We start from the raw sequence: 13,965 nt of genomic DNA, 5'->3' as shown, positions 1-13,965 counted from the left end.
CAAAAAGGTTCACAGTTCAGATCAGGGCTAAATATCAGGACCAGGATGAGGCACAGGTGTGCAAGAGGGAATGTGACTGGAGAAGCACACGACTGCCCAGCTCTGCTCCAGATGGATTCAGGTAAAACAACACACACTCACACAATAGGAGAAGGGAGAGAGAGAGAGAGAGAGAGAGAGAGAGAAGGGAAAGGGAAAACATACAGAAAAAACCCTAGTCCTAACAGTACCTACTCTTAGCAGACGCCTCCAGGCAGACCATCAGGCTTGTCCAGGTGGAGGAGGTAAAAATCAGGGATGAGCTGAGGGTTGAGAATCAAGGAACACAGAACCCAAGAATGTTCCTCTGGGCTATAACCCTTCCAATCCACTAGATACTGAAAACCCCTACCTCGCCGCCTGGCATCCAACAATTGTTGAACAGGTAAAGTGGTGTAATCATCAACAAGTTGTGCGTTTGGAGGTGAACGTGAAAAGAGAAGTGAACCCTAAGAGAGGGAAGTAATGTCAATTAAATAACAGTTGGACTAATTATTTTGAATATGGGAAATGGGCCAACAAAGCAAGGTAAAAGTTTCTTTGACTCGGTTTTCAAGGGCAAGTTTTTAGCCGACAACAACACTTCTTGACCTGCTTGACAGTTGGGGGCAGGAACCTGCCAACGATCAGCAGTCCTCTGATTGGCTTCTGAGGTCCGTAGGAAAGCGGAAATCCACCACCAGTTCCTTTGTTTTCCCTGTATTGATCTGGAGGCAGTTCCGCTGGCACCAGCCCTGGATCAGTTCTCTCTCCTCAGCTATGAGGCCCACATTTGCAGAGTTGTCAGAGAACTTCTGCAGGTGACAGTGCATTGAGTTGTGTCTGAAGTCTGCAGTGTAGAGGGTGAAAAGGAACGGAGCCAGGACCGTTCCCTGCGGGGCCCCTGTGCTGCGGACCACCATCAATCAAAAAATATGAACCTCGCAGTGCTCCCAGGCTCCCATGCAGGAGATTTGGGTAGAGTTACATAATGCACTTACTTAGAGAACTGGTCAACAATGGTTAGTATAACTGTGTGACCTTTGGATGAAGGTAGACCAGTGTCAAAGTCAAGACTCACCCACTGAGCATCCAATCAACTGCCACTGTCAAGGCCTTGGTATCAGCAGCTATCTCCAGGGGAGATGCCTGGGTGTCACTGAGATTCAGTACAGGGTAAATGAGAGAGAAATAAAAGAATTCCCTTACAAGAGTGAAATTGAACCGACTAAAGAACAATATCCACCTAGCCTATCTTGAGTTCAGCCTTTTCGCTGCCTGCATGTAAGCCAGGTTCTTATGATCGGTCCAGACAACAAAACTTATCTCCGCTTGCTCCAGCCATTGTCTGCATTAAAGCCAATTTAATGGTCAACAGCTCACGATTACCCACGTTATGATTACGCTCTGCAGTAGTCAAGCAGTGAGAGAAGAAGGCACTGGGATAACACTGCTCCCACACCTGAATCTGACGCATCAACCTCTACCGCAAACTGCTTAGTCAGATCAGGCTGGACAAGTACAGGAGATGAAATAAACAGGGTCTTAGGTTTCACAAAGGCTTGATTGCTTCCTGGAGACCAAGACCATAAGAGGTGAAGCTACTGTACTGAAGTTCCTAATAAACCTACGGTAAAAGTTAGTAAAGCCTAAAAACTGATGCAGCTGTTTGCGAGTTTTGGGTTGTGGCCATTCAGTGACTGCTTCGCTGGATTAGTTTGCAATCTGTAATGATGTTACCCAGAAAGGATACAGTGTTCACATGAAACTCACACTTTTTGTCCTTAACAAACAACTTGTTCTCAAGGAGTCTCTGTAGTATTGCTCGTACATGAGCCACTTGCTCCTCAGAAGTCTTTGGAGAAAATGAGAGTATCATCAAGATATACAAAAACTGGTTCAGGAAATCACAGACAACATCATTAACTAAGGTTTGGAAAACAGTCAGGGCATAAGTTAACCCAAAGGGCATTGCTAGTTATTCAAAATGAATTGTTGAAGACTATTCTCCATTCAACTCTCTCATGAATGAGCAGTAAATGACAAAGTGTTGCTTAGATCTAACTAAGAAAAAATCTTAGCCCCTTTTAGCAACTCAAAAGTCAAACTGATCAGAGGTATTTGTTTTTAACTTTAATGTTTAATCCCTGTAATCTATGCAGGGGCATAGGGTCCACCCCAAGAGGGGATGAGGAGGGATGAATCATGCCAGCAGCCAAAGACTCCTTAATATACTTCTCCATAGCTTCACACTCTCAGCTCCATTGCACATCATAAGGCATATGGGGAGGTAAATAGAATACTTTATCCTCACTGAATACTTCCTGCAAGTCACGGAACACCAGATAGATCTATTTTCTCAGGAACTGGCTCAGAACAATTAGACAACTCAGGTTCAGGAGGAAAAGCAAAACGTAAGAAAAACAAAGTTCTGGAGTGGCAGATGAACCTAAGCCCAGGGAAATAGACATCAGCATGTAAAAATCTTCTAATGAGAAACCATGAAACAGAGTCTAGCCTGGAGTGAGGATCATCACCTGGCACGCTGCACGATCTTTCTGGTGTAAAATATGTGCCATGACTCAAAAAAGGTTGGGAAACACTGAATTAGAGAGCAAGTAGGAGATGATGGACAAGCCCACTCAGCTCTGGATTGGCTCCCAGGTTACACACCCAGGCACACACACATGCCCACAGAGAAAAACAGAGGTGAGGGAAGCAACAATGGAAAATTTCAGCAATCCTAGCAGACTGGCCAGGATGAGGCACAAATGTGCAGGAGGGAGTGTGACTGGAGAAGTACAGGGTTGCCCAGCTCTGCTCCGGATTGGTTCAGGTAAAACCACACAAATTCTCACAACAAGAGAAGGGAGAGAGAAAAAAGGACAGGAAAAACAGTTTTGTTAAACTTGCTAAAACTGACATTAGTCTTGACTACGTCAGGAAAGTAGCAGAATTGTGAGTTTATACAAGTAAGACAAATTCATCTATGGAGGAGTGCGCTCTCAGGTCTCACAGTCTCATGAAAATAAGGATGCCAACGGTAAACATACACTGTATAGACAAAAGCACTGGGACTCCTGACCATTACACCAACAGGGACAGTGCATGGACATTGGTGTACCACATTGTAGCCGTGGCAGCTTCTGCTCTCCTGGGAAGGCTTTCCACAGGATTTTGGTGTGTTTCTGTGAGGGGGTATTGCCCGTTCATGCCTGTGTTTGGTGTTGGACTGAGGGGCCTGGCTCGTGGTCTCTGTTCCAGTTCGTCCCAGGGGTGTTCAGTGGGGTCTGTCGGGTTCTTATGCACCAGACTCATCCAGCCAAGTCTTTGTGGATTTTGCTTTATGTGCTGGGGCACTGCTGTGCTAGGTCTTCCCTACACTGTTGCCACATGGTTGGAGACATAGAATGGTCCAAAATGTCTTGGTATGCTGAAGTATTAATATTTTCCGTCACTGGAAGTAGGGTGCTTAAACCAACCCCTGAAAATAGCCCCATGCCACACCAAAAGGTGTGCCCAATATTTTTGAAAGAAAGTGACATATTTTGTCATTGGAGGGAACTCACTCCAACGAAATTTGTGCTCTGCATTTAACCCACCCAAGTGACGTGCACACACACACAGCAAACCCGGGACAGTGGGCGACCGCGTGCAGCGCCCGGGGAGCAGTGGGGGTTAGGTACCTTGCTCAAGGGTACCTCAGCCATGGACACCGGGACGGGGAATCGAACCAGCGACCCACCGGTTACGGGTCCGACACCCTAACCGCTGATCCACAACTGCCCCATTTTTCTTTATATAGTGTGTTTCCCCTGTAAAGCCCTGGTCACACCAGAGGGAGGCACATTAAAAGTTCATCTGCAAAATAGGTGGTTCTGAAAACTGTGACTTGTGATACTCACTATTTGGCAGACTACTGTAAATTGTTCATCACCAGTGTATTAATGTTTTTGTTAACATGTGGTTTAAGTGGTTTAGATTGTGGTCTTGGTTAAAGCTGAGCAAATAATTGCTATTTATCAAAATTAATAGATCATGGTAAAGCTCTTTCTTTCTCTGTACATCTTGTCTTTCTTTTCTCCTTTTGGCCAGATTAGACACTTCATGTGTTTTTAACTATTTGTTTATACATGTATTTATTTTTCTGCACATGTGCATGTGTGTTTCAGAGTGTTCGTCTGTCCCGACTGGATGTGTTTAATGTGCCTGTGGTTGACTACCCAGCCCAGTCTCTAGCTAAAGCTCTGCTGACCAGCCGGCTCACAGTGCTGCACCTTCACAATGCCCAGCTCAGCGGCATGCCTCTGTATACACTAGGTATGATATACAAACACACACACAGTCCACTTCCATTATTTTTGGGGACATTACACAGACTTACATTAATTTCCTGAAGCCTGAAGCACCACATAATCATAACAATAAACATTGCTTGCCTAATCCTAACCCTTACCTTAACCTAACCAGAACATTAAAGCAAGTCTTCACACTAATATTTAAATATTTACATTGTAGGGACTTGCATTTTGTCCCTGTAAGTAAGGCAGGAGTAAGGCACACACACACACACACACACACACACACACACACACAAACTGTTTTCCCTTACTGAACACTCCTGAGCTTCAGCTTCTGAATACTTAGTCATATTACACATTTCTGTTTGTTAAATTATTTTTGTGTACAATTGTGAACAACAAACTCATGTGTTTCTATTTACATTTGTAAATGTGTATTTGTGTAGGGGTGTGTGTTGTGGGTGTGTCCTGTGGCCAGCAGGACCAGATTTTGATCGGTGACCCTCTCTGTAGGTCTGGACCCGGATTAGAGTCCTAATCTCATACCTGTCACTTCACACAATGCTGCACACATCTATAAAGGCTCTGGCAGCCAGGACTCCCCCACTGCCTCCCCACCACCACACACACACACACACATACACACACACAACACAAAAAGAGAGATATTCATTATACGCGCTAAAGGCATGGTCTTAAAATATAACCTGAGCCCTCTACACACAATTGTTAAACACCTATGCCACCACACACACTGCATATTAACACTTTTGTGATCCAAAAAAAATAAGTAAACGTGTCACTCGAAATAAACAACAAATGGCATGGCAACTTTAGTGATCTTCATTGATTGACTGCTGTCGTATTTCTGAATGGTATCCATGGTGATGGAGAAGGAGAATGGGGCAGTGAGATACACAATTTCTGGATGAGTATACACACATATAAATATGCTCAGCATGGGCAAACACAGCACTCAGAGGGAAGTTGAGTACTGTACATGGATGAATGCACACACACACACACTTCACATACAACGCCACAGTTTATAATTGGCTTGAGATTGTGATTTAGCATCTTTAATAAGATCTTAAATGTACACATAAATAACTAATTTTTTTCAGTTGTCGTGGTAAAACAATCGCTGTTTCTGACGATTTTGTTGGGACAAAAAAAAAAAAAAATCAAAAGAGAGAACACAGCCCTTCATCTACTCTTAGCTAGGAGCAGCGAAAGAACCAGATCAACGCAGCATGCTGCCCACTCTTCTTGACAGCAATTGGTTCCTCCAAAATTTTCAGCCATTTCATGGATCTCTTTGATATTTTAAGGTCTCATAAATCTACCTCCTGTTCCTCCTCCCACGCTTATCTCTCATCCCACCCCATCCTCTCTGCCTTTACTGGCTCCCACCGCCCCTCCTTCCCTCCTGGCAGGGGGTCCCAGCTGAGGATCACTGTCTTCGATCGGAGGGGCCTCTGATTGCTGGATTGGTCGCTAGCAGTGTGGTCCACCAGATCAATCCCACCTATTCCAACATTTGGTTCCCACTGTGCCTGATGAAAATGTTGGCATTCCACATGCAGTCCAGAAGGTCTGATCAAATCTGTGGCATCGATCTCGATGCAAGGGCAGCAAGGGTGCAGCCAACACGGACACGTGTACTATAGTACAATATACATTACACAAACACATGGAATGTTTTCAGCACACACATAAATGCAAGCTATCTCTCCACACTAAAGCTGTGATAAAGTACCATAATAATTAGATTCTAACAACGGCATACACACTGATATTTTGAGGAGAGGACCTTGGAATTTAACAGATTTTTTGTTAAGTATGTTGTACTGAGGAGTCACAACTCTGGCCTTAACAATGGCTTCTTCATGTTAGAATAGGGGTACTTCATTTTTATCCTAGAAATTGTAGGAGGTAGCAATTCCTGCTGTGTTCTTGTTTTCATGCTTAAGTTCTCTTGCCGTCAATCAGTACAGTTGTAACCTGGAGGCCCCATGTTTGGCACTCAATGGACATGCTTGTATGATGGATCTAATATCAATTTAAAACAATCTATATGCTTTAATTGGGGCTTAGTCTATCCAGTCCCCATCACCGTTACCTTCTCTGTTGTTGCGAGGTTATAGACAGCCACTACAGCCTCACCTGATTGGTTCATATTCCACTAAGGAGTTTCACCAGTTGTAACATGCTGGAGCTTTACATTACCCTTGTGACAACAGCCTGATCCCCTTCTGGCTTCCCAGTAATGACCACTGCACAGAATAATTTTCCGAAATCACTAAATGTTGGTATTTTTCAACCCAGGTCTCATTCTTAAAATTGTGGGCATGTTAATTTTGCCCTTGTGATCCCCATTACAAACAAACACAGACTCTGCCTAAACAAATATAGAGACCAGTGCTTTCTTGATAAACTAAAATTTGACATCATTTACAAAAATGTGTTTTATGAATGAATAAATTGTATTTAGCTGGGAACCATGAGAGCCTATACCACATAGTTGCAACATCCGTGGTTTGATTTCTGGTCAGGGGACCTGTGCTGCATGTCATACTGCGACAAGCAGGGTTTACCTGTCACTTGCTTAAGCCCCCAGAAGCACCCTCTTTGCTCACCAAAATTACTGATTCGTCCTTGGCTCACAGCAGCTTTCAATCTCGTTTTTCTTCAGTGACATTCAGTTTGGGGAGAGCAGTGCAAAGGAGAAATGTTGGGTGGAGCAAAACATTTTTTTGTGCCATAGAGGGAAAAAAAGTGAGACTGTTTAATCCCTCATACCATTCATCTTTTACTCATGCACCACCAGCAGACGTCCTTCACATGAGAGGCTGTCATTTCACTCAATCCTTCACTCGACAACTCACTACCTGAAAAGAAAAAAAAAGCTCAACTCACTTAGTTTTGGTTGAACTATGTACTGTATATTGTTATTTTTGCCTTGAAAGGTTCCTTTTGTTACTCTTCTTGGGGTTTTTTGGAAAAAAAAAAAGAAGAAGAAGAAACAAATCTTGGTTGCCAGTCGAGAGAATTTCCTGACTTTCCTAAAGAGAGAAAAAAGTCAAACCTTAGCAATACCCTTTTCTCTCCCTCTCTCTCTACATTTCCTGCCTCTGAATACTGACTATGCTAAAAAAAAAAAAAGATGGAATGCAAAATTAGCATGCCTCTTGGTCAGAATTATGAGAATAAAACCAAGGTTCCTTTAATGTTGATTTATCAAAGCTGATTTAGTACTTAGAAATTACAGCTATTATTTGTCTGGCAGCTTTCCATATGAAACAAAACTAAAAGGTTTGAGAGGAAAAAATGTTTTTTTTTAAAGGAGTAATGTCAGTTTGAATCCTGTTCCTGATCTTCTGAATATGCTTTTCTTTTGTTGCTGCTTGTAGTTGGTGCACTGAAGTCAAACAAGGCCTTGCAAGAGCTCCACCTTAACAACAACCTGCTGAACAGCTACCAGGATGCCATGCATCTAGGAGACCTGCTACGCCACAACTCCACTTTAATGACACTGAACCTCAGCAACAATTGTGTAGCTGATGCTGGTACATGTTGTATAACTAATTAAAACAATCGAGACTGTTTTTTTAAATTTCCTTAATAAAAGGCAGAGCAAATGTTCACCTCAGCTAATAATTATTTTGTAGTACATTTTAAATTATTAGTTAGCAGCTAATATTCATTTTTCACTAATTAGCCTACAAACAAGTTGAATGTGTTAAGCTAATTACCATAATTAACCGAACTAATTTTACTTTTTTTTTTTTTTTTAAATCCAGGTTTGGAGGAGCTGTGTGATGGTCTGAGGCGGCAGACAGCAGGTCTGAAGGTCTTACGGCTGAGGAACAACCAGATCACTGCAAATGGCCTGTTCCATCTTGCCAAAGCTCTGGTGAGTGACATACAAGCTACATTTAGTTAGGAGCAAAATCAGTTAGTTACAACAGTCAGAACAGAAATATATTCCAATGCATGAAAACAGAGCTTTCCTTATAAGCAGACATGACTTCAGCCTGTAGCTGCACACTGTGTTGTGTCCAGTCATTGTCTGCAAGAGGCAGCCGTGGCCATATTCAGTAAAATGATTCAGGCCTGAAAGGCAGTGGAAGGATAGACAGGGTTGAAAGACATTGCATTATATATTGGTACTGAAATAGAGTAAAAAATCTAATGAATAAGGCCACCGTGTGCAAGACTTGAAAATTTCTTACTTTGGTGGCACCTGTTGGTAAACTGAAAGGCAAACTTTCAATGCCACTGTTTGTTTCAAGTGAAGTGCAGAATGATCATGTAACAGCTTCTTATCCTTCCATCAGGTTAAAATGCAGGTCCACTTGGTATCACACTTGGTGGTGCAGCAGCTACAGCTCTTATGCCTGGTCCTACCCACACTGACTTTACATTTAATGAAGTTTATAGGTCAGTAGATTGTGCTCTAACATTGTAGCCATTTTACTACCTCTGTTTTTCTGGCAAGACCCTCCCCCTGCCTCTGTCGCCTTTGTTGGTTGTGTTGGTCAGGTTTAGGTATGACTATAAGTTAACAGTGTAAGGTAAACATAGAGGCTGTAATAATATGTATAATATGTGTTTTTTCTTGTGGACGGTCTAAATAACAAACATACAATGGAATCAGAAATCAGAATCAGAAAAACTTTTATTGCCAGGTAGGTTCCACCTGCGAGGAATTTGTTTTGGCATCTTTTGCAGCAGAGATACACAAGAAATGAGAATAAAAAACGATAAATAGTGAAATGCAAGAAATCCGTATACATACTATACATATACACACAAGGAAGTGCTGTGCTGTGCTGACACAGTGGACTGCAAAATGTCTCCTGTTTCCTCCACAAAGACACTGACCGCTTAAGCATGCGTGTCTGCTGCTGTTGCTCCACTCAGGGTCACTCCTACAGGGGCGAACAGGCCATCTACTGGGTGGGCTGCCACCAGGATGTCTCTCCACGGGCAGTCGGGCAGCCCATCTCGCCTTTCCTAAGCCAACTAATATGAAGCTACATTCTTTTTAATGCCAAATTTCCTGTTTTTGTTACTGTCTCTCCACCACATTTTGGGAAGAAAACACTTTCAGGAAACAGCCAGAGTGAATTTAAGGTGATAAGGATTGTAACTTTGGAGAATGTTCACTTCCACTTTTATTTCTGATCATGAAGTGCCTGGAGCAGCACTATTAGCTTTGCGCTAGCTGAGCTAAACTGTCTGACTGATACCTGCTTTCTTTCATCTAGGACTGAGGAAATGAAAGAGTTGGGACTCATCCAGAGAATTCCCCCTCCGAAAACGTTCCTCCTCCACATGTTTCATTTCGCGCTCCTAATAACATGCATTCCTTCCGCCTGATTGGCAGCATAAACTGCACCTTACTGTCATGTGAGTGGCGATTGTGGAAGTCAAAAGGCTAGAAATTAAAGGCCTGCCATGTACACTCACACACACACACACTTCCCCTGTCTCCTCCAGTGCAACTAAAAGAAGGAACAATTTGATTAAATAATAGATGTGTGTTAAGGAGGGGTGCTCATGCGACCTGCCACTCACGGGGATAAGTAGATGTCCTTGCAGGCCATAATGATGATAATTAGACCAGTAGCTGGTCGTGTCCAATATGATGATGAAGAGAGCTGTTATTAACCTTTCTGGTTGGTGTGTGTGCTTTTCCTCTCTGTCCTTGTGGCTTGTTGGCTTGTCTTTTGAAGGACTACGACAAGGGGAGCAGATGTGGGCCAAAATCCACTTAACTTTGTTTTCTAGAATTTTCCTAATAATGTCTAAATTTACTTCTTGTTCAAAGTTATATTCGAATATGTTTGTATATGTCTCATTTTTTTTTTCTACTTTGTATGTATCTGTACGTATGAGCCAAAATGTCATGTGTGAGAGCATACTGTGTTTTTGGTTTCACACTCCTACCCTACCATCAAACTTCGCACTCCAGCCCTCCTGTGGTTTACGTTTGACAGGCTTCAACCATGCTTGATTCTCACACACTCTCAACCACGCAGTCGCCTCTTTAATTGTCTGCTATTATCCCTCGTGCACATCCATTTGAGATGCTCTTCCTCCATCTCCTTCTCCCCTCTTCACCGGAGAAGCTTGTTGCCACACATTGTGGTGTGGCGGTGGTGTTGCCTCCGTGTGCTGCGACTCAGTGAGGAAACAGGGGGGATCCTCTCAAGTGTGTTTGTTGTCACCGCGGTGCAAATTAACTCAGAAGAAGATGCTCCCCGCCTCTGTCAGTTGCCGTCCTGGCTTACTTTCCGCCCCCACACTCACTCACTCTTCAGAGCAGTGACCAGAGGAATTTAACAAGGGTGGCGAGGCGAGGGGACAACCGAAAAGTGGGTGGCATGTTCTTCCTCAAGCTGTTGGCCAACACGGGCCTCTTATGCCCCAGACACCTCCAGCTTTATGCGCCAGCAAACCAACCTTCAATGCTAATGTGACTCTGGAGAGCGGAAACAGAAGTTCTGAGCTTTTAACTTGAAAGGAAACATTTTGAAACAGAATAATAATCATTGTCTTATAATAATTATAATTAAAACTTCTCCGGCTTTATACACTCACTTGCTCACTGAAAGTAGAACACCAGTCTAAAGAAAAGCCTCATTGTCGGGTAAAGTCTTTAGGGTTTACTTAGAATGAAAATTTAAAAACAGCGGTTAAAATTTTGAAGTTGGCCCTGGATCTAGTCTGAACAATGTTTGTTCCCTGGGAAGAGCTGATGTGCTGATCAACGTGACCTCATGTTCCCGTTTTATAGCCAGTGATGAAGGTCCTGCAGGTCCTGGATTTGGGCGAGAACCTCTTGGGGAACGAGGGAATCCAGGTCATCAGGGAGCCTCTAATAGTCAACTGCTCAGTGCTGCAGCTCAGCCTGACCCGAGCCAACATCACCTGTGAAGGTATAACAGTACATATGCATTATGTCTTTTGCATGTAATACATATTTGTGATTGTGTTTGAATTTACAACTGAAGCAGATGCAAAAATATTTCATCAAGATGACCCATTTAAATAATCAATATCATTGTTTTAAATATAATTCTATTATCATGTAATATGTAGTATTTTTTATGATAATGTTACATTAATAGTAGTAATAATTAATAGCTAATATTAATGTTTGAGAAATTACTGTATCTATTTAGAATTTGTGCTTTAAAAATGTAATTAAATTATAATACTTTAAATAATGATTTAACAGTAATATAGTACATTTATTTCTGTCAGTCTACTACTTCATTAATTAATGAATTAATTAAAATGATATAATCAATTTTGTTTTATTTGTCCATAAGTAAAACATTATTGGTAGTAAACAGTATAGCATGATGATTTACTTTTATTTTCCACACATGCTGTGTTTTAATGACTTCTAGACTCATCATTGAAACTCATGACTTCTTAATGTTCTAATTTTTTTTTTGCTAAACAATAGTCAATCATAGGCATGCTTACTTAAGCAGATAAATTTTAGTTCTACAAACATTTCTGAACGTGAAGCTGCTTTGGATGAGGAATTTAGCCAATGCTGTAGTCAAATGAATGAAACCAAACCATTGACTTTCTTCTTAAATGAGCTTTAAACCAAAACTCTGAAATGTTATGGGGTCATACCCAGCCTAAAGACTGCAGTCTAGACAAAGTAGGTTACTTGGGGTAGCTGGCCAAGAGTTAGGCTTGCAGCTACCCAAGCTGGTAAGATGGCCCCACTGTCGGTGTCCCGTGTGTTCTTTGGTTAAGGTGCTGTGGCGTTGGCAGAGTTCCTTGCAGAGAGTCGGCGTATTCAGAAGCTAGATCTCCGTCAGAATGACGTGAAGGTTGGAGGCCTGATGGCTTTGTGTCTAGCCCTGAGGATCAACCGCTCTCTTGCTAGCCTGGATTTGGATTGCGTACCCCCGCAGGAGCAGGTAGGTGCAGCTGTCAACAGATCTGAAGCGTGACGACTGGTCTTTCACTGGATTGTTAAGTAATTAAACGTTCTCATGGTGGAGTCGTAAGGTTTGATACTTGTTGGTTCTGTGATCTTAGACATGATCTTGTGTTACATTTAGCTAACAAGAACAGGATGAAATTACAGTGGGCACAAAAAGGATTATTTAACTGGCATTTCAAGTCCATTCTTGACCTTTTTTTGACAGGCAGTCTCACTGTGAGCTCCTTTAGTAGCTGTTCTGCACCTTGTGGACCATCTGCTCTGGAGACATTTCAATGTGTATTGGTGCTTTCATTTATATATTTCTTCTAATTTACAATGAAGGGATATTGGTGACTTGATCACATATATTTATCCTTAACTTATTCTTTACATCTTGTCTGATTTATTCAAATTTACTGTGGTCACAGATTTGTCACTTTGAGACACTAGTAAGTCATTTGTGTCTCATTTCATCAGTGATACTCTCTCTCTCTCTCTCTCTCTGTCTCTCTCTCTCTGTCTCTCTCTCTCTCTCTCTGTCTCTCTCTCTTTCTACAATCTTCGGCTGCTGAGGCCTGAGGAAATTGATGCCATAACTTTAATACATGCCCCCGCTGAATTCACGAAATAATTACCCACACTTGCCATCTGTTTGTCATGATTTTATCTCTGCTAACTTATTTGCATATTAAAGCATTAATTAAAATCTCCAAGGAACGGAATGCTTACTTTAAAATTAACTCTGAAGGCGATCTGTGCACAGCTTCCAAAGTTCTTTTATTTTTGTTTGCAGTGGTTTTCTGTTTGTCTGTGTGTTGTTTACACAATTAAGTCTGATTTTTATGAAATGTCTCCTCTGGCTAAAGTCAAACGGCAAGATGTGCCAGATTTTGGAGAAGCAGCCACAACGCTTCTATGAATGTGTGTCATTATAGCTGGAATTTTCTTTGTTGTCTTCTTCGTCTTCTTCTTCCTCGCTTCTTGCACATTCACCAAAGTCTCCAGATTGGCGGCTCTGTTTTCATGCTTTTCTAAGCCGCTGAGAGACGTGATTAGCATTTCCACCATTGGTGGGAGTTAGTGTAGCTGGGTATTTTAAGGGAATGGTAATAAGGGAATTTTTAAGCTCTGTCAGGTTTTGGAGTCACACAGCTGGGATTTGTCTTGGCGTGGCATATCCAGGTGGGAGGAGTGATGATTGTATTAAAAAGCAAATCTTTCCATCAGAAAACAGCGGGAGGCCAGATCAAGTGTTCTCACTCAGTCACATTCCCTGGGCGGCCTAGGAATATGTGAAAATTTCTTTCTTCTGAAGGAAAATAAGTGTGGGTATCAATGTGAGCGAGTGATGGACGAGGTTATGGCAGCACTTTGTGTGCATTTGATAGAGTTGCTGCTATGGACTTTGTGTGTTTATACATGTGTGTGGTTATATGACAATATGGGGGGGGGGGGCTTATAAAGTGCATATTTAAAAGGTGAGGAAATAAGGTGGCAAGATGGAAGGAAATCTGGGTCCTCTTGCCTTTGTTTACAAGAGTCTGGTTTTTAAGTCTGTTGCCACGCCGCTGCATTTGATCACTGGCCTGTTTGCTGTTAATTATTAATTATTTACCAAACTAAAATATTCATATGCCCTGGCCCTGGTGGAAAGCATCCTTTACTGAGAGGCAAGTTCTCTCT

General features: G+C 42.2%; 1 protein-coding gene across 1 annotated transcript in view; it reads left to right on the top strand.

The window, feature by feature from the left end:
- Positions 1-13,965, top strand: part of si:dkey-288a3.2 (protein phosphatase 1 regulatory subunit 37) — a 75,214-nt gene that overhangs the window by 25,057 nt on the left and 36,192 nt on the right. Inside the window, exons 6-10 of the mRNA XM_046413500.1 lie at positions 4,191-4,338; positions 7,733-7,888; positions 8,123-8,235; positions 11,125-11,266; positions 12,108-12,274. Coding sequence (XP_046269456.1) covers positions 4,191-4,338; positions 7,733-7,888; positions 8,123-8,235; positions 11,125-11,266; positions 12,108-12,274 — 726 coding nt within the window. The remainder of the gene's footprint in view (positions 1-4,190; positions 4,339-7,732; positions 7,889-8,122; positions 8,236-11,124; positions 11,267-12,107; positions 12,275-13,965) is intronic.

Source organism: Scatophagus argus, chromosome 15 (genome assembly GCF_020382885.2).
Source record: "Scatophagus argus isolate fScaArg1 chromosome 15, fScaArg1.pri, whole genome shotgun sequence".
Lineage (NCBI taxonomy): Eukaryota > Metazoa > Chordata > Actinopteri > Scatophagidae > Scatophagus > Scatophagus argus.
The sequence above is the reverse complement of the archived record's forward strand: the minus strand, read 5'-3'. Positions and strand labels throughout refer to the sequence as shown.